This window comes from Nerophis lumbriciformis, linkage group LG08 (genome assembly GCF_033978685.3).
Source record: "Nerophis lumbriciformis linkage group LG08, RoL_Nlum_v2.1, whole genome shotgun sequence".
Taxonomy (NCBI): domain Eukaryota; kingdom Metazoa; phylum Chordata; class Actinopteri; order Syngnathiformes; family Syngnathidae; genus Nerophis; species Nerophis lumbriciformis.
The window spans coordinates 1,541,640-1,560,642 of record NC_084555.2 but is presented as its reverse complement, the minus strand read 5'-3'; the positions used below and the strand labels follow the sequence as shown (position 1 = coordinate 1,560,642).

The following is a 19,003-nucleotide window of genomic DNA, read 5'->3' as shown; positions in this document are numbered from 1 at the left end:
CAGTAGATTACTCGATTACTAAAATAATCGATAGCTGCAGCACTAAATAAAAACATCTAACCTACTTACAGTTTAACAGGATAAACCTTGTCATGTGTTAATTACAAAGATTATTATCAAGGCCTTAGTCAAGCTGATTACAAAAATAAATACAAATCAAATATGCTGCAAAAGAAGGGACTCTGTAAAACTGATGAAAAATACATTTACATACAATTACGCAGTGCTAAAATAAATACATTTGAACTAAATTAGTAATAAATATGTTTCTTAAATAAACAGGTCAATAAAATTTGAGTGCAAATGAAAATTTAGCTTTGCTGCTCTATTCATAATTGTTGCCCTTAAAGGGGAACATTATCACCAGACCTATGTAAGCGTCAGTATATACCCTGATGTTGCAGAAAAAAGAACATATATTTTTTTAACCGATTTCCGAACTCTAAATGGGTGAATTTTGGCGAATTAAACACCTTTCTATTATTCGCTCTCGGAGTGATGACGTCACAACGTGGCGTCACATCGGGAAGCATTCCGCCATTTTCTCAAACACCGAGTCAAATCAGCTCTGTTATTTTCCGTTTTTTCGACTGTTTTCCGTACCTTGGAGACATCATGCCTCGTCGGTGTGTTGTCAGAGGGTGTAACAACACGAACAGGGACGGATTCAAGTTGCACCAGTGGCCCAAAGATGCGAAAGTGGCAAGAAATGGGACGTTTGTTCCGCACACTTTACCGACGAAAGCTATGCTACGACAGAGATGGCAAGAATGTGTGGAAATCCTGCGACACTCAAAGCAGATGCATTTCCAACGATAAAGTCAAAGAAATCTGCCGCCAGACCCCCATTGAATCTGCCGGAGTGTGTGAGCAATTCAGGGACAAAGGACCTCGCTAGCACGGCAAGCAATGGCGGCAGTTTGTTCCCGCAGACGAGCGAGCTAAACCCCCTATCGACTCTAGCTTCCCTGGCCTGCTGACATCAACTCCAAAACTGGACAGATCAGCTTTCAGGAAAAGAGAGCGGATGAGGGTATGTCTACAGAATATATTAATTGATGAAAACTGGGCTGTCTGCACTCTCAAAGTGCATGTTGTTGCCAAATGTATTTCATATGCTGTAAACCTAGTTCATAGTTGTTAGTTTCCTTTAATGCCAAACAAACACATACCAATCGTTGGTTAGAAGGCCATCGCCGAATTCGTCCTCGCTTTCTCCCGTGTCGCTGGCTGTCGTGTCGTTTTCGTCGGTTTCGCTTGCATACGGTTCAAACCGATATGGCTCAATAGCTTCAGTTTCTTCTTCAATTTTGTTTTCGCTACCTGCCTCCACACTACAACCATCCGTTTCAATACATTCGTAATCTGTTGAATCGCTTAAGCCGCTGAAATCCGAGTCTGAATCCGAGCTAATGTTGCTATAGCTTGCTGTTCTTTCCGCCATGTTTGTTTGTGTTGGCTTCACTATGTGACGTCACAGGAAAATGGACGGGTGTTTATAACGATGGTTAAAATCAGGCACTTTGAAGCTTTTTTTTAGGGATATTGCGTGATGGGTGAAATTTTGAAAAAAAACTTCGAAAAATATAATAAGCCACTGGGAACTGATTTTTAATGGTTTTAACCCTTCTGAAATTGTGATAATGTTCCGCTTTAAAAAAAAACGTATATGGCTCCAGGCTTCTTCTGTAATTACTGCCACAAGTGGTGGAAAAGTGTACTACAACCGATTACCGCTGCTGCCCATACAAACTACAGCTGAGAAATATAGATTTTTGGCACTCGCAGCCCAACAATGTGGTTAAGAGACACTGTTTGTAGTTAGTCGCTACCATGAATTGATTAACGTGGACTTAAACAAGTTGAAAAACTTATTCGGGTGTTACCATTTAGTGGTCAATTGTACGGAATATGTACTGTACTGTGCAATCTACTAATAAAAGTTTCAATCAATCAATTAGTACCCTATAAGAGTGCCAAAAGCTGGTACCATATAAATCATTAGTCATCAGACCTAACCAAACCGCTTGGTTTACTTTTCTGGCTCTTTTTCCACTCCAATCAACCTGACTCTCAGCATAGTTACTCAGGCATTGCTGTTGCCGCATCGGGTTTTCTGGCGTCAAATGGTGGCATGTCACTGCGTACAAGAAACCAGGACGGCCACGTAACTTTATAGGATTTGGTCATTAAAAATGTACGCCACACCTCGTGCTCATGGACAACAACAGTAATATCGGTGAGGAGTACAAGAGACGACCTCGGGTTTAGGGATCTTCAGCTTTTAGATTCAGATCTGTGTTTGATTGGATGCACTATTACGGGCAAGATGTAAGCTCAAGCTGTACTATGTACTACGAGATGTACTTTATTATATACGAGAGAAGCAATCTACAAAATGTGTAATGTGCAAATATCGGTGCTCTTTTAAGGAGAGAAAATGCAGCTAGAGCAGCAGCGTGAAGCAAGTGTGACGTCAGTGAGTGTCGCTGCAGCTCTCGCCGTCTGTCTGGGACATAAAACAGCAGAAGTGTCTCTAAAAACGAGTCCAGTCTCTAATAACACCAGAAAAAGATGCTATTTTTTGATATCCATCCATCCATTTTCTACCGCTTATTCCCTTTGGGGTCGCGGGGGGCGCTGGAGCCTATCTCAGCTACAATCGGGCGGAAGGCGGTGTACACCCTGGACAAGTCGCCACCTAATAAAGAAAAAGTCACTAAAAGGTTTGGACAAGTCTCTCAAAACTTGAAAGATTCTCAACAAAGTAAATTGTACAATAAGCAGCAACAATTGAAAAATAGAGTAAAACTAAATAGGAAAAATATATATTAATTGTATACATTTTTTTAGCCTTTTTAAAAAAAATATATGCATCATCACAGATTATGCAAATTATATGATGGTGTCATATTGACCATGCACTGAGCCACGCCCCCACCGCCACATGTATGTTTGCAATCTGGGGAAAACCCTGCATGTAATAACTGTATTATTTTTTATTGTATTTTTTGTAATAAAAAAAAATAAAAATAAAAATACTGTATATATATGGATGTATATATTCATGGTGACATTGGTGAGTGCTATTGACAGTGGAACATGATCAACACAATATTTAAAAGTAAAAGTACCGTATTTTCCGCACTATAAGGCGCACCTAAAAACCACAAATTTTCTCAAAAGCTGACAGTGCGGCTTATAACCCGGTGCGCTTTAAATATGGATAAATATTAAGATTCATTTTCATAAAGTTTCGGTCTCGCAACTTCGGTAAACAGCCGCCATCTTTTTTCCCGGTAGAACAGGAAGCGCTTCTTCTTCTACGCAAGCAACCGCCAAGGTAAGCACCCGCCCCCATAGAACAGGAAGCGCTTCTTCTTCTACTGTAAGCAACCACCCGCCCGCGTAGAAGAAGAAAAAGCGCGCGGATATCACCGTACGTTTCATTTCCTTTGTGTGTTTACATCTGTAAAGACCACAAAATGGCTCCTACTAAACGACAGGGATCCGGTTCATGAAAAGACGCAATCTCTCCATCCGCACACGGATTACTATTTCACAGCAACTGATATTCCTGTGAACCGCACTGTGGATACAACGGGAGCACGTACGGTGAATATTCGCACCACAGGGAATGAGAAGTCATCCTTCACTGTGGTTCTAGCTTGCCATGCTAATGGCCAGAAACTTCCACCCATGGTGATATTCAAAAGGAAGACCTTGCCAAAAGAGACCTTTCCAGCCGGCGTCATCATAAAAGCTAACTCGAAGGGATGGATGAAGAAAAGATGAGCGAGTGGTTAAGGGAAGTTTAAGTTTACGCGAAGAGGCCGGGTAGCTTTTTTCACGCAGCTCTGTCCATGTTGATATACGTATGTTTGTGATTGCACATTTGCGTACATTTTGGGAGTGAACAGAGTTGTTAGAACGCTGGTTTTTAATATATTATTAAAGTTTGACTGACCTATCTGACTGTTTTTTTGACATTCCTTTAGCGCAGTTAGATGCGGCGTACAACACCGGGCGGCTTATAGGTGGACAAAGTTTTGAAATATGCCGTTCATTGAAGGCGCGGCTTATAACCCAGGGCGCCTTATGGTGCGGAAAATACGGTACCAATGATTGTCACACACACACTAGGTGTGGCGAAATTATTCTCTGCATTTGACCCATCACCCTTGATCACCCCCTGGGAAGTGAGGGGAGCAGTGAGCAGCAGTGGTGGCCACGCCCGGGAATAATGTTTGGTGATTTAACCCCCGATTCCAACCCTTGATGCTGAGTGCCAAGCAGGGAGGTAATGGGTCCCATTTTTATAGTCTTTGGTATGACTCGGCCGGGGTTTGAACTCACAACCTACCGATCTCAGGACGGGCTCTCTTAAACTGGTTCCTTATTTTCTTTTATTACATACATTTGTTTGTGCAAATTAAAGCCAAAAGTTCACAATAATTAATATAAGCAAAAACTACTAAAACTCATTGGCCACGTTTACATTGCACACCAAAAATCTGATTTTTTTTTTGCCCTCAAGTGACAGAGATCGGATTTTTTCAGTTGAAAAGTGTTTAAAATCTGATCTTTTCTCCATGCCAGGAAGATTTGCTATAAAAAAAAAATGACATTGTAGAAAACACCGAAACAAGTTTTGGCAATAAATAATAAACAATAAACATTGAACAAATACAATACTTTTGGAGGATATTTTATCAAATCATGACATGTTTTGATGCCAATATTCATATTTTTGTACACGTTTTATTGTTTTTGTGTGTTTCAAAGGTTTTTATGACACATTTTTTACCCACAATCGTTTCTTTTTTTCAACGGTTTTGTTTCTTATTTTCGGTTTCGCTTCTTTTTTTTACCGTTTCAAACTAATGGCAGTATTTTAGCATGAGGGGCGGGTGCATCTGAGCAGGGCTTACAAGAAGTTTACCCGGAAGCAGTTTTACTGGACTTGGGTTTGCAGTTAAAACACTGTAGAAGAATAAAGGAGGACCGAACATAGGGTACAAAGCATTACGTACATATTTTAAAAAGACGGGGTTGTAGAAAAAAAATATAGGGTAGGGTTCCATCTCGGTCCACACTCCATATCAGTAGGTGGCCGTAATGCACACCACAAGGTTGCTTGTCAACCGCCAATAAACCAAAAAAAGAAGGAGGAGGACTGAGGTGCTCTAAATCAAGTTTAAAAGTTATTTGATATCTTTGTGTTAACCAAGCCACACTTTGAGGATGTAGAATAAATAGTACGGAAATTATTTATGTATTTTCAAATTATACTGTACATGTTTGTCTCAATATAGCCGTGATATTTGGAGAAACTCCGTATGGAACAGAACTTTCTTACATTTCTACGCGGAGAGAAACGAGCAACTTTAAAATGTAAGTATAGCTGTGTTTATTCATTTCAAATATTTTAACAGCAGACATGTAAAGCTTGGCGTGACATTGAGCAACCTAAATTTGTGTTTGAATACGAGACTTCCACTATCCTAATGTTGAGAGACCTCTGGCGGCTAGTATTTTTTTTAGTTAGTTTATAATTTCCTCGGTCAGTGGTCAACAAAATTAACAAAAACTATTTCACGTCCATAAATGTAAAAAAAATTCTTCTTCTTGTTCCCTCGAGAGAGAGCCTCATATCCAGGCTGTGGAGACAACTTCATGCATGGAGCTTTTATCAGTGTTTGGAAGTAAAGCCTTACATCTGATATATCAATTTCTTTCTGTTTATACCTAAATAGTTGAAATTGTGTCTTATTGTGTGTCCTATTGTATTGTTTAAGTATTATTTGGACTTTTATCAATTAATAAACAATGTGCGGAAACTACCGTGATTCATTTCCTGCCTTAATTGCAAAAAAAACAAAATAGGGGAATACATTTAGCTATCCTAAATGATATGACATGAATTTTGCATCATCAACCGCTGTATTGTAGAGCAAGGGATTTTTTTAAATTAGTTTTAAAAAATAGGCTGGACTTTTGGAGACAACCTTTCTATTAACAATTACGTTAAAACATCTTTAAAATAATATCTGAGTAGTATTTTATGATGTTGCTGTATATAATTCAATAAGAAAAACAAAGAAGACTTCTGCCTTTGTGGGACATAATCTGGATTTTCTTCACCGGCGTGTTTCTGAGAGGACATCCAACAACAGAACATCATCAAGTGAGTGAAGCTGTTGCTTGACTGCCATATTACATTTGATCAAAAAATTAAGCAATAATAATAAATCCTCCATAAACTGTATCATAACTAATAAATAGGAATAATTGCTTTAAAGTTATTTTACTTGCTTTGTAAAGAGAATTATGTTCCCCCCCTGTTAAGAATAACAATGAATGAATGCATATTGCTTAGTAATAAATTCAACATTTAATTAAAAAAAACAGAAAGCTATCCTACCAACCTCTTAGTGCTGAAATGTACTGCATATATGAAATCAATTTTGAAAGTAACAAAGTTAACCAGAGTGCTTTACGAATTAGGTACGTAGTCAAAAAGTAAAAGTACAGCAGTTCACGGTGTTAAATTTAAAAATACAATATTTTTTTCCGAGCAGGAGATAAATCCGCTGACAGCAACACACACAGGCCTACTCAAGATAAATGTAAAAAGCTACTTTTGCTTCATAATTTCATATTTTGAAACTTGTATTAAACTTACCGTATTTTCCGCACTATAAGGCGCACCTAAAAACCACAAATTTTCTCAAAAGCTGACAGTGCGCCTTATAACCCGGTGCGCTTTATATATGGATTAATATTAAGATTCATTTTCATAAAGTTTCGGTCTCGCAACTACGGTAAACAGCCGCCATCTTTTTTCCCCGTAGAAGAGGAAGTGCTTCTTCTTCTACGCAAGCAACCGCCAAGGTAAGCACCCGCCCCCATAGAACAGGAAGCGCTTCTTCTTCTACTGTAAGCAACCACCCGCCCGCGTAGAAGAAGAAGAAGCGCGCGGATATTACCGTACGTTTCATTTCCTTTGTGTGTTTACATCTGTAAAGACCACAAAATGGCTCCTACTAAGCGACAGGGATCCGGTTCATGAAAAGACGCAATCTCTCCATCCGCACACGGATTACTATTTCACAGCAACTGCCTAAAGACTTTCAAGAAAAGCTGGCTACTTTCCGTGCATATTGTAAAAACAAGATAGCTGAAAAAAAGATCCGGCCAGAGAACATTATCAACATGGACGAGGTTCCGCTGACTTTTGATATTCCTGTGAACCGCACTGTGGATACAACGGGAGCACGTACGGTGAATATTCGCACCACAGGGAATGAGAAGTCATCCTTCACTGTGGTTCTAGCTTGCCATGCTAATGGCCAGAAACTTCCACCCATGGTGATATTCAAAAGGAAGACCTTGCCAAAAGAGACCTTTCCAGCCGGCGTCATCATAAAAGCTAACTCGAAGGGATGGATGAAGAAAAGATGAGCGAGTGGTTAAGGTAAGTTTACGCGAAGAGGCCGGGTGGCTTTTTTCACGCAGCTCCGTCCATGTTGATATACGACTCCGTGCGCGCCCACATCACGCTGGTTTTTAATATATTATTAAAGTTTGACTGACCTATCTGACTGTTTTTTTGACATTCCTTTAGCGCAGTTAGATGCGGCTTACAACACGGGGCGGCTTATAGGTGGACAAAGTTTTGAAATATGCCGTTCATTGAAGGCGCGGCTTTTAACCCAGGGCGCCTTATGGTGCGGAAAATACGGTAGTTTAGACACAATTGGTCCTCCTTTCTTCTTCTGTGTTTTTCCTGCAGCTCCAAGTCCAATAAAACTGCTTCCGGGTAAACTTGTTGTAAGCCCCGCCCGTCACGCTAAAACACTGCCATTAGTTTGAAACCGTAAAAAAACGAAGCTATACCGAAAACAAAGAAAACCTTGAAAAAAAGAGCAGCAAATGTGAAAAAAAACCTGGTCATAAAAAACTTTGAAACACACAAAAACAATAAAAGTGTACAGAAATATGAATATTGGCATCAAAAACATGTCATGATTCAAAAAAGTATCCACCAAAAATGTTGTATTTTTTCAATGTTTGTATTTATTTGTTGCCAAAGCAATTTTTTCTAAAATGTAAAAAAATGTTCCCGATACCAAATCTTACTGGCAGTGTTTTGGCACCATAAGATTCAGGCCACATCAAGAGGTAGTCTAAATCCGATTGGAATCTGATCTTATCATATGTGACTTTTTCATCAGCTTTGGGCAAGCTACGTCATTTGCAGCCCGCCAGCGGAAGTGGATATTTCATCACAACGTCCGGTTTCAGTTAGGAAAATACTTTTTCAACGGCCAAATTTTCCGTGCATCAATAGTGCGGAAATAATAGGCTGTATGTAATATATGAATATATATTTTGATTCTAAAAAATGCGATTGTCGAAGGCCCGGAATTGACACTGTGGTGTATTTGCTTGCATGTGAGTTGAAAAATAAAGCTAACGTTGATCCACGTTGATGTCTGTGCCTCCTCTACTTAAAGGGGAACATTATCACCAGACCTATGTAAGCGTCAATATATACCTTGATGTTGCAGAAAAAAGACCATATATTTTTTTAACCGATTTCCGAACTCTAAATGGGTGAATTTTGCCGAATTAAACGCCTTTCTATTATTCGCTCTCGGAGCGATGACGCCACGACATCGGGAAGCAATCCGCCATTTTCTCACTTTCGTCGGTGTGTTGTCGGAGGGTGTGACAACACGAACAGGGACGGATTCAAGTTGCACCAGTGGCCCAAAGATGCGAAAGTGGCAAGAAATTGGATAAAATTTGTTCAAAATACGAGGGTGTGGGGAAAGCCGATGAAATGGTCAGTCGTTTGTTCCGCACACTTTACCGACAAAAGCTATGCTACGACAGAGATGGCAAGAATGTGTGGATATCCTGCGACACTCAAAGCAGATGCTGACATCAACTCCAAAACTGGACAGATCAGCTTTCAGGAAAAGAGAGCAGATGAGGGTATGTCTACAGAATATATTAATTGATGAAAACTTTATTCATTACTCGCGGTTTTACGTAAATTATTATACATAAACTGTGTTTACCAATAATTTGGCTTAAAAACATTTATTTATTTCAATCATTCGAGTACATAGGTGTTTAGCAGGTAAGCATAAGGCAGCGGCCTCTCCCCAAATGATAATAAACACCTCCCAGTCAACTACTAGTAACATCACTATGAGCCCATTGACCTTCTAGAAACCTTAACGGCAGTTCAGCTCGCTCGCAGTCCTGGCTTGAGGTGAAGACTAATTAGCTTTTAGCGTAACGTTAGCTCATTTTGCGGTGTGTGTGTGTGTGTGTTACGGACAGCAAAGCCCTGTCTGTCTGTTATTTCACTTTACCTTTTTCTGTGTTGATTGAGCTGTGTTGAAGCAGCAAAAAAGGACATTATGTTAAATGAAGAGTTTCTGTCTCTGATAGTTGATATAATAATGTAACTGCATCATTAAGCCTACATGAACTCCATGGTGTTCAGGGATGAATAATCTCTCCTATTGCTATTGTACCATTTTTTCAGCTATAGTTACATTAATCATTAGTAATGGAGCAGCCTAGTTTTGAATGGCAGGGTCCCTGCTATCACATGTTGATATAACATTTACATAATAAAAATAAACTACAGGCTTCCCAAATGCTGTAATAAATTAAGCACGATGAGTTGATTTGAAACGGTTTAATGTTGCACTTTTTAAATGTAGAAGAAAAGTTGTGTCATTTTATTTAATTTGAGCAACAACTTGAGGCTGTTTAATGTGGAATAACGTGGGCAGAATTATTATAGTGTTCCCAATGTTAAAACGATAAAGCCATTGTTTACAAATTTATATTTTGTTGTTTTCTTACTGTACCGAAAATGAACCGAACCGTGACCTCTAAACCGAGGTACCTACTGAACCGACATTTTTGTGTACCGTTACACCCCTAGTAGTTACAGTATATTATTCTCTCCCAAAACTCTTATAATTCTACTTGTTAATTTCCTGTTAATAACGGCTTACTTTCTGCTGTAACGTGTTTCCGTCTACACTTTTGAAACTTTACTAAGCACCTACTGTATTTCTTCTGTTGTTTCAAGATAGCTTGCCCGCTGCTCCTTGCTTAAGCTTTGTCCTTCAGACCTCCAGTGATAACGCTACTTAAAATGTAAAAATGTAGTCTATTTGCCGCTATGGAGGATTATTGACTTAGGGAACGGCTCTACATGGTATTGGAGACAGACAGCTGCAAGCCCCCTCTGTGCCAGCTATTTCTTCCGGTCGGCGGACTGAGCATCGAAAACAAGAATCAATGTTTACAAATTTGAACGGTTCCTGGAGGATCCTAATGCAAGACCCGGCTAGCATCGATGCCAAGCCCTAATTCCAGGTAATTGTTTCACAATTTCTTAAGTAGCAAGCCTTACCTCAGACAAGAAGGTCTGTGCGGACTTCTGTGCTCCCACGTGTAGCAGATACTCGTACACATACAACGCCAACCTGAAACACACAGGAAGTTACATAAAAAAGGGTTAAAAGACCCAATTTAGCTTGCAAACTTTTCCTGACCTTTCCCGTTCCCCGCTCTTTATTTTACAAGTAGAAAGACTGTAGAGGTGTAAAAGCAGAGTTGTCTGCCTAAGCAACACAGAGAAAAAGCTAAATAATATTTTTAAAAAAAAAGGTTTCACTTTGAAACAGTTTGAGAGATGATCGGTGTGCGAATGTGACGCTTTAATGGATTAACATTACAACAAGGTTTAGTTTGAGTTTATTAAGGATCCCCATTAGTCTACACCGCAGTGGAGACTATTCTTCCTGGGGTCCAGGCAAAAAACATCACACAATCACAAAACAAAAGATTCCAATGCAGTACAACATGATCAAATAATAAAATGTTGTAATACAAAAAAATCAACAACAAAGAACCAAAAAAAAACCCCAATAACTTCGAGTTTACATAATAATGTTCATACCAAAGATAAAAAGAGCAATATGAAAATATATATATATACTGTATTTTTGCAAAAATAAAACAAAGAACCAATGGCCTAAAATATACACAGTGTACCAAAGACAAACAATAAGTGACGAAAAAGTACCATCTAGAGATGTCCGATAATATCGGACTGCCAATATTATCGGCCGATAAATGCTTTAAAATGTAATATCGGAAATTGTCGGTATCGGTTTCAAAAAGAAAAATGTATGACTTTTTAAAACGCCGCTGTGTACACGGACTTAGGAAGAAGTACAGAGCGCCAATAAACCTTAAAGGCACTGCCTTTGCTTGCTCACATAATATCTACGGCTTTTCACACACACAAGTGAATGCAAGTCATACTTGGTCAACAGCCATACCGGTCACACCGAGGGTGGCCGTATAAACAACTTTAACACTATTACAAATATGCGCCACACTGTGAACAAACACCAAACAAGAATGACAAACACATTTCGGGAGAACATCCGCACCGTAACACAACATAGGAGTTTTTGTGTAAAAGTAGACAGTTTTATGTCGTCCACAGCTCCTTTACCACATGGGGTCCCCCAGGGCTCAATCCTTGCCCCAATTTTATTTGCGCTTTACCTTCTCCCCCTTGGTTCTATTTTTAGGAAGTACAGTATTGCATTTCATTTTTATGCCGATGATTGCCAGATTTATTTTCCCATGGCACAAAATAACACGGTTCAACGTCTTATTGACTGCCTGCACGACATCAAAGTCTGGCTTTCAGCTAACTTCCTGAGCCTAATTGAAGATAAAACAGAAGTTATGTTGTTCGGTCCAAGTCGCTCTCCCTCCCCCAACGTTGACCTCGGCACTCTGACCCCGTATCTCAGCGACTCTGTCACAAACCTGGGGGTAAAGTTTGACTCAGATTTTAAATTCGAAAAACAAATCAGCAGCGTCGTTCAAAAAAGCTTTTATCAATTACGCCAAATAGCGAAAGTGAAACCGCTTCTATCAAGACATGATCTTGAGAAATTAATCCACGCTTTTATCTCGACTCGTCTTGATTATTGTAATGCCCTGTATGTTGGCATTAGCCAGGCCTCCCTCGCCCGCCTGCAGCTCGTGCAGAACTCTGCTGCTCGTCTGCTAACACAGACCCGCAGACGTGAGCACATCACCCCTATTTTAGCGTCCCTTCACTGGCTCCCTGTGCGTTACCGAATACATTTTAAACTCCTTTTATTTGTTTTTAAATGTCTAAACAACCTCGCGCCAACCTATCTCTCCGACCTCCTTCAGCCTTACTGCCCCACCCGATCCTTAAGATCAGCCGATCAGCTGCTGTTGACGGTCCCTGACACAAGGCTGAAGCTTAGAGGTGACAGAGCTTTCGCCGTTGCTGCTCCCAAGCTCTGGAACGACCTACCCCTGAGTGTTAGACAAGCCTCCTCTCTTCCTGTTTTTAAATCTCTCTTAAAAACATACTTTTATTCCATGGCTTTTAACACTGAGTGATATCCATCCTGCAATGGCGCCCCATAATACACCTGCTGTGATCCTGTTTTTATGTTTTTATGTTTTTATTAATTCTATTTTAATTATTTATTTTCTATCGTGTTCTGTTTGTGTTGTGTTGTGTTTGCTCGGTACTCGTTTTATCTTTTAACCTGCTCATTGTACAGCACTTTGGCTACCCCTGTGGTAAATTTTAAATGTGCTCTATAAATAAAGTTGATTTGATTTGATTTGATAAACACAACAGAACAAATACCCAGAACCCCTTGCAGCACTAACTCTTCCGGGACGCTACAATATACACCCCCTCTCAGGGAGAGCAGGTCCCAAATTCCAAGCTGCTGTTTTGAGGCATGTAAAAAAAAATAATGCACTTTGTGACTTCAATAATAAATATGGCAGTGCCATGTTGGCATTTTTTTCCATAACTTGAGTTGATTTCTTTTGGAAAACCTTGTTACACTGTTTAATGCATCCAGCGGGGCATCACTACAAAATTAGGCATAATAATGTGTTAATTCCACGACTGTATATATCGGTATCGGTTGGTATCGGAATCGGTAATTAAGAGTTGGACAATATCGGAATATCGGACATCGGCAAAAAAGTCATTATCGGACATCTCTACACATTAGTGTACCAAAGACAAACACTAAGTGACGAAAAAGTACCATCCATTCATTTTCTACTGCTTGTCCTATAATCAATAAATAGAAAGGTAGGAACACTTTGCCTTTGTACAAAAGCCTGAGTGAGTGGTTTGTCAAACACCTTTTCAGAGGTGTTTGACAGGTACTAAACTTTATCCAACTCTAGCTCTCATCACCTATAATAATCAATTACAGCTTGCAGAAAACAATAATGCCATCAACAACTAGATTCAATGAAAAAAACCCTTCAAATTAAGTCACAGCTAATACAAACAGCAGGGAAACACTCGGCAAGCCCAAGCTCATGGGGTCTATTAACAAACACCGGGATCGTGCCGAGCAGCGGGGAAACCCCTATTGACTCAACATTGTGATCCCCAACTCCCTCGCTTAGTCATGTTTAATAGGCCGTTAATGGACCATCAATCGACCGGCGGTGTGGACATGACAGTGGCCCCCTGCGCCCGGAGCAGAAAGCCCTCTTGACGGGACCGATCCGACCCTAATGAGCGGGACACTATAACATTGTCATCATCAGCTGATCGATGAAACGCGGCTTTGAGATCATCAGTCTCCCGCGCATGACTGCATAGCCGGCTTATTAGGATCGCCGAACACCGTCAAACTTTTGTTTTTAAGCTGCTGTTTAAATCTCAGTATTACCATGTTTACGAGAATTTCATTATGATAAAAGCCAGAATTAACAAATCTATTTAATCAACCACGGACTCCCCTGTAGTCACCAGTGGCAAATAACCCCCTGTGGTGGATCTAAAAAAAAAAGATATTGGCATTAAAACAACTGTGGCTGTAGGTAACCTCCTGATGTAATGTTTCATCAACTCCACATGCATTTGAAGCATCATGAGTGAGATGATTAAAAAAAATGTCAATATTGCAATATATCGCAATACTTTTTCTAACAATTAGAGATGTCCGATAATATCGTCCGATAAATGCTTTAAAATGTAATATCGGAAATTATCGGCATCGGTTTCAAAAAGTAAAATGTATGACTTTTTAAAACGCCGCTGTACGGAGTGGTACACGGACGTAGGGAGAAGTACAGAGCGCCAATAAACCTTTGCGTGCCGGCCCAATCACATAATACCTACGGCTTTTCACACACACACAAGTGAACTTGGTCAACAGCCATACAGGTCACACTGAGGGTGGCCGTACAAACAACTTTAACACTGTTACAAATATGCGCCACACTGTGAACCCACACCAAACAGGAATGACAAACCCATTTCGGGAGAACATCCGCAACGTAACACAACAGAACAAATACCCAGAACCCCTTGCAGCACTAACTCTTCCGGGACGCTACAATATACACCCCCCTAACACCCTACCCTAGAACCCCCCCCCACCTCAACCTCATGTCCCAAATTCCAAGCTGCTGTTTTGAGGCATGTTAAAAAAAATAATGCACTTTGTGACTTCAATAATAAATATGGCAGTGCCATGTTGGCATTTTTTTTTCCATAACTTGAGTTGATTTATTTTGGAAAACCTTGTTACATTGTTTAATGCATCCAGCGGGGCATCACAACAAAATTATGCATAATAATGTGTTAATTCCATGACTGTATATATCCGTATCGGTTGATATCGGAATCGGTAATTAAGAGTTTGACAATATCGGAATATCGGCAAGAAAGCCATTATGGGACATCTCTACTAACAATACAATAGAGCTGCATGATTTTGGCCAAAATTTGAATCCTGATTTTTTTTTCCTCCAAAAACTCTATTTCCGATTACAATTGTTGCACACGTCATCGTGTTATTTGTAATGCTGCAACAATTCATCAATTGAATCGATTAATTCCATTAGAAAAAATAACTATTTGATTTTTTGACTTCAATGAATTAGTTAAAGGTACTGTTTGCAACTTCTTCACAGTTACATTTTTCAAAGCAAAAATTATAACAAGAACACCACCGGCTAGTTTATGTTACGATTAGTGGTTTAACATAACACATTTTTTTGACAATTATTTATATGTTTCACAATTCTATGTTTCACTTGCATAGCAAATGTTTTTTTAGGGCTGTCAACGCTAACACGTCAACGCATGTGATAAATTAAAAAAAATTATATACCCGGTAGTAGTCATAAATTAATGAACACTAATCACAGTGTTTGTTTTGGCTGCCGGAAGGTGGCGCGCAGTCAGTCAGTCAGTACGTGTCCACGCACTAAATTAGTCTGATTTCTCGAATAGTTTGACTCTAAATAACCATTCTATAACCCATGGAAACACCTTAATCCGATTGTGTTCGGTTTTGGAAAAGTTGGACTAACACACCTGGGCTATGCGATTGGAAATCCGATCTCTCGAGGGGGTGTGTGCGCCTAAGGAGACCCTTTGTATCGCGCATGCGCCAGTCTCAACACACGGGATATAACCCGGAAGAATAAGAATCGGAAGAATCAGAAGAGTTTTTATTGCCATTGTTTGAAACTAGGAATTTTACTTGGCGCAATCATGCAACGTAAGAACACATAACACAGAATAGAATAACATGAGCTGTAACTGAGCTATCAGATCTTGTTATTAAGGAGATACTATTCAACAAAAATAGCAACAATTGTAATGAAGAGGAGACTGTTTATTGCCGGCTTAATTGGGACTCCCGAACGAAATATGAAAGAGAATGAAGCACGTATTATATATGACATAGGGTTGTGCGGTATACCGGTGTTAGTATAGTACCGCGACACTAATGATAACTAAAAATGAGAACTAAAAAGTACCGGTCCCATATATGACCAATGTATGATCCTGCAACTACTTGGTATCGGATTGATGCCCAAATTTGTGGTATCATCCAAAACTAATGTAAAGCATTTAAACAACAGAAGACGAAGTGATTATTACATTTTAACAGAAGTGTAGATAGAACATGTTAAAAGAGAAAGTAAGCAGTTAAACAACAGTAAATAAACAAGTAGATTAATAATTAATTTTCTACCATTTGTCCTTAATAATGTTGACAAAATAATAGAATGATAAATGACACAATATGTTACTGCATATGTCAGCAGACTAAATTAGGAGCCTTTGTTTGTTTACTTACTACTAAAAGACAAGTTGTCTTTTATGTTCACTATTTTATTTAAGGACAAACTTGCAATAAGAAACATGTTTAATGTACTGTAAGATTTTTTGTTAAAATAAAGCCAATAATGCAAGTTTTTGTGGTCCCCTTTATTTAGAAAAGTATCGAAAAGTAGCAAAAAGTATCGAAATACATTTTGGTACCGGTACCAAAATATTGGTATCGGGGCAACACTAATATGACGAGAATAATAAAGCGTACACAAACCTCTTCACGCAGCATTGGTGGACGTCCAACTTATTAACAATGACTGTATTCCACACAACTGGGAAGAGAGTCCAGAAAAATGGCAACCAAGTTTATCTGGAACAGTATCAGGCGGGGCAGGAACGGTCATTTCCTTCGGATTTAAAACTTCTTCCATCAATCTACAGAGCCTTTGGTGCTTTATGAATGAACTCAAAGACATTCAAAAGTTGTGTTTTCATGATTCTCGGTCCAAAAATTCCTTTAAAAAAAACTCTGCCGCTGGTCTTTCTTTACTTCAAACCGGCATCCGCTCCTATACTTTCTTGGTAGCGCAATCCAAGATTATTGCTTGATGCTGTCTGCTATTTAACATCAGCGTAGCCATTAGATACGTAATACTTGTAACCTGTGCCAATAATACAGCAGACATCACAACAGAGCTAGGCTGTCAACTTGTTAGAAGCCACAGACGCCTAGTGTGACGTCATGGGTCAACCGGAAAATAATTCATCCGCACGAAAGGAAATAAGCGCCCCCCAGTGTACAGGAGTCGCATTAGAGAGAGTGGATGACTTAACAAGGAGGTATCAAAATACAAAAAAGTAACTATTTGAGAAATCAGACTAATTTAGTGCATGGAAACATAGTGAGTGTGATGATAGTTAGAGCGGTGTGCTCTGCAGCCTTCAAAACAAACTCCGACTGAACTTTAGATTGAACCAAGGTAATTAGTTTTGCAGCGACAAACTGTCAAGTAAAAAGCGTCTTTAATGCGAAAACATCTTAAAGAGAAACATGAACAAGAGGATGGTGCTATAGCATGAATGCTACATGGACAGCAAACACAGGACAACAAACTATGCTGTCTAGAGCTGCCAACTGTCCCTTGAAAATTGTAATTGTCCCGTACTCAGTAACAAAAGTACACGTCCCTTATCAATCTGTAAAGGGACGCAAATTGTCCCGTACTACCGTGTAAATGAAAACAGTCTTTGAAAATTTAATGGAATTATTGCATGACAGGACTCTTTATATTGTATCTTACAATAAAGCAGCAGTCCTTGTCTGCTCTGGGACCAATGTGCTGACACACGCCACTCATTGCTTGAGGCTAGTGTTGTCCCGATACCAATATTTTGGTACCTGTACCAAAATGATTTCGATACTTTGATACTTTTCTAAATAAAAGGGGACCAAAAAAATTGCAATATTGGCTTTATTTTAACCAAAAAATGTTAGGGTACATTAGACATATGTTTCTTATTGTTATTCTTATTCTTTTATTTTGTCAAAATTACAGGCATGTGATTTGACCACAATGAAAAAGACTGAAAAAATTTCCGGGGGTCTGGGGGATGAAGGCCAGGTCCAGGGCGGTGCCCTGGTGGGGGGACAAGGGGGGCGATGCCCCCCGAACCTTCTGGTTTTTCACCAATTTAACATGCTAAAATTAACAAAGACAGCACCATTTGAAGAAAATATTTTAGTGTTTAAAGACATGATAACATCATTAATAGAACATACCTTGCTTCAAGTTGTTTCATATGTTTTTGGCGTTTCGCATGTACTTCCAAAGCCTTGAAACCTCGTGATCCGTAGTCAATATTATCATGACACCACGTGCACAAAACCTTTCCGGGACGATCGATTTTCCGAATAAAATCACCGAACAAAGTCGTAACTTCCTTCTTCCCAACAATATCAGTGATTTCCCTTTCCATCCAGTCCCATTGAAACTTATTTTTGACATGTTTATCAATTTCTTGTACTCGTAAAGCGTCCTTTCTCTCGAGAACCGACATCGTTTACATATGGAAAATGGCGGTAATAACCATTATGAATGATGACGTTATTAACGTCATCATTCATAACAGATGTCCTGATTGGTCACAAGGAACATATCGACCAATCAACTACGGCGTAATATAAACTACGTCTCGAATCTTGATTTAGGGTCGGAAAAAAACCCGGAAAAACAGGAGATAATTTTTTTTTCCCCCGAGATTAAAAAAGACGGAATTCCGACTTTAGACGGAAAAATCACATGCCTGAAATTATTAAGGACAAGTGGTAGAAAATGAATTATTAATCTACTTGTTCATTTACTGTTAATATCTGCTTACTTTCTCTTTTAACATGTTATATCTACACTACTGTTAAAATGTAATTATTATTTATTCTTCTGTTGTTTGGATACTTTACATTAGTTTTAGATGATACCACAAATTTGGGTATCAATCCGATACCAAGTAGTTACAGGATCATACATTGGTCATATTCAAAGTCCTCATGTGTCCAGGGACATATTTCCTGAGTTTATAAACATAATATAAATTTAAAAAAAAACGAAAGGAGATGTTGTGATGCCAAAAATATCGACGTAATCATAATAGTATTGACGAGATAAGCCCCTGTACTTGGTATCATTACAGTGGATGTTAGGTGTAGATCCACCAATGGCGTTATTTTACATTTTGACACCGGTGACCTACGGTGTGTAGTGAAGCATGTTTAGCTATTCCTCGTCCTGCAGG

General features: G+C 39.2%; 1 protein-coding gene across 3 annotated transcripts in view; it reads right to left on the bottom strand.

Moving 5' to 3' along the window:
- LOC133611396 (single-stranded DNA-binding protein 3) overlaps positions 1-19,003 on the bottom strand; it is a 126,504-nt gene that overhangs the window by 76,492 nt on the left and 31,009 nt on the right. For all 3 annotated transcript variants that reach the window (XM_061968131.2, XM_061968130.2, XM_061968132.2), the window contains exon 2: positions 10,451-10,523. In XM_061968131.2, coding sequence (XP_061824115.1) covers positions 10,451-10,523 — 73 coding nt within the window. The remainder of the gene's footprint in view (positions 1-10,450; positions 10,524-19,003) is intronic.